The sequence below is a fragment of the Ceratotherium simum genome, chromosome 17 (assembly GCF_057802395.1).
Source record: "Ceratotherium simum simum isolate JZ-2026a chromosome 17, ASM5780239v1, whole genome shotgun sequence".
In the NCBI taxonomy this organism is placed as follows: Eukaryota; Metazoa; Chordata; class Mammalia; order Perissodactyla; family Rhinocerotidae; genus Ceratotherium; species Ceratotherium simum.
Window position 1 is genome coordinate 13733392 of NC_141916.1, and position 2245 is coordinate 13735636.

Consider the following 2245-nt stretch of genomic DNA (forward strand, 5'->3'; position numbering starts at 1 on the left):
TGTGGTGTACATATACAATATAATAGTTTCAACCTTAAAAAGGAAGGAAATTTTGACACATGCAGCAATATCAATGAGCCTTGAAGACATTATGCTAATTTTAATAGGCTAGTCACGAAAGGACAAATAGTGTATAATTTCACTTATATAAGGTAACTGGACTAGTAAAAATCAGAGAACAGAAAGTAGAATGGTTTGGTTTGATAACGGCAAAGGTGGGTGATTTTTCTTTGATCTCCCCTTATGTATTTGAGTACGACTACAATTGTTTCCTCTGAACCTTATGAGCATGTTAAAACTCTGTATTGCATAAAAACTGGGCATTGATTTTCAGTAACTTCATGCACTGAGGTTTTATTATTTCCTGTGTCTCTTACCTGATAATACGATATATATAAAAAAAGTCACTGCATGCAGTGCAAAAGCATTCATTCCTAATAACTCTGTTTATAGCATTCACGGGAGGAGATTGACTTCCCCAACAGCTGCAGCCTCTCACAATTCCAGTTTATTGTTTAATAGGAGGTGTGTAATCTGAAAAGATATAGATAAATATTTCTGATGGAGCAGAGTTGGTGGAAAAGTAACCTGATACTTTGAAATAACCCATTTGCACAGTAGAAGATAATTATTTATCAACTATTTTTTCCCTATACATATTCAGAATATCTGATTCAATAGATTAAGGGAATAAGAGTAGTGAGGAGACAGAGCTTATTGCCAGAAATAATCATAAGCATAGTTTTCTTAGTTTTTAAGTTGGGTTCCATTCCATTCATTAATTGTGGGTTGCTGTGAATTTTATTTTGGATCATTTATTTTCATGTAAGATTTGAATAGACTATCTAGTGCTTGCTACTTATCTTCTGAAATTAAAGGACAACACTTACTTAAAATAATGCCTCACAATCTCCCCATGTGTGAAATCTCTCCATATAAACATGTGTGAAATGACTATATGGACCTAGGAAAATTAAGAAAAGAAAAAAGATAAAGAATACAGGAACCTATGGTTAAATGTAGAAAAATGAAATTTAAAGAAAGCTATAAAATGACTGTGAAATCTTTGACCACCCTATTTAGTTTGAATTCTACCCTCCTTTCTTTAAAGTATTTTATTTTTTTCACAGCATTTATCTCTTACTAAAGTACTAGATAATTACTTCTCTGCTATGTTGACTGTGTAATGTGTGTGTCCCCTCACTAGAAGTAAGTGGCAGGAACTTTTGTACGCTTTATTCGCTTATGGATATCTACCACCTAGAACAGCGATTTGTCTTTGTATTTATGGTGTGGTTTATTTGTGGTTTTAACTACAGATTTCATAATGATTAGTGCTTGTTTGACAATGGCATTTTTTGGGTGAAGTCCTTAAGGGCTTGTTTCACCTGCTGGTTCCTTAAGGTGTAAATAAAGGGATTCAGCATGGGAGCAACAGAGGTATTAAGTACTGCTATACCTTTGCTCAAAGCCACACCTTCTTTTGCAGATGTTTTTACATACATGAAAATGCAACTCCCATAAGAGATGGAAACCACAATCATATGGGAAGAACAAGTGGAAAAGGCCTTTTTCCGTTGCTGGGCAGAGGGGATCTTCAGAATTGTTCTAAGGATGAGTGTGTAAGAGAGAATCACCAAGGCCAGAGTTACCATGAGTGTGAATACTGCTAAGAAAAATGCCATAAGCTCTAGAAACTCTGTGTCTGTGCAGGCAATCAGCAGCATAAGAGAAGAGTCACAAGTGAAGTGGTCAATAATGTTGGAATCACAGAAATCCAGTTGGAGGCCCATGATCACTGGGGGAAAGATAATGAGGAAACCAGCCAGCCAGGAGCTGATTACAAGCTGGATGCAGATTTTGTTACTCATGATAGTTGTATAACGTAGAGGTTTGCAGATAGCCACATAGCGATCATAGGACATTACAGCCAGAAGAAAAAATTCTGTGGAGCCCAGAAGGATTAAAAAAAAAAACTTGTGTCATGCAAGCATTATAGGAAATGGTTGTGTCTCCTGTAGCAATGCTGATAAGAAACCTGGGGATACAGACTGTTGTGAATGAAATTTCTAGGAAAGAGAAATTCCTGAGGAAGAAATACATGGGTGTCTTCAAACAAACACTAGATAGTGTTAATATGATGATGGTCATGTTTCCACTTACACTCAATAAGTAAGTGAATAACATAAAGAAGAATATCACAGCTTGTAACTCTGGGTCATCCGTAAGTCCCAGAAGGATGAAT

General features: G+C 35.9%; 1 protein-coding gene across 1 annotated transcript; it reads right to left on the reverse strand.

Moving 5' to 3' along the window:
* Positions 1-1331: 1331 nt before the first annotated feature.
* Positions 1332-1940, reverse strand: LOC101399478 (olfactory receptor 6C65). Its single transcript, XM_014786786.2, has one exon. It carries the CDS (start codon positions 1923-1925, stop codon positions 1332-1334), a length of 594 nt encoding a protein of 197 aa, XP_014642272.1. The 5' UTR covers positions 1926-1940.
* Positions 1941-2245: the final 305 nt, after the last annotated feature.

Bases quoted from the DNA above. Each gene is read 5' to 3' on its own strand.
- LOC101399478 (XM_014786786.2), bottom strand. From the start codon at position 1,925: ATGTCCTATGATCGCTATGTGGCTATCTGCAAACCTCTACGTTATACA.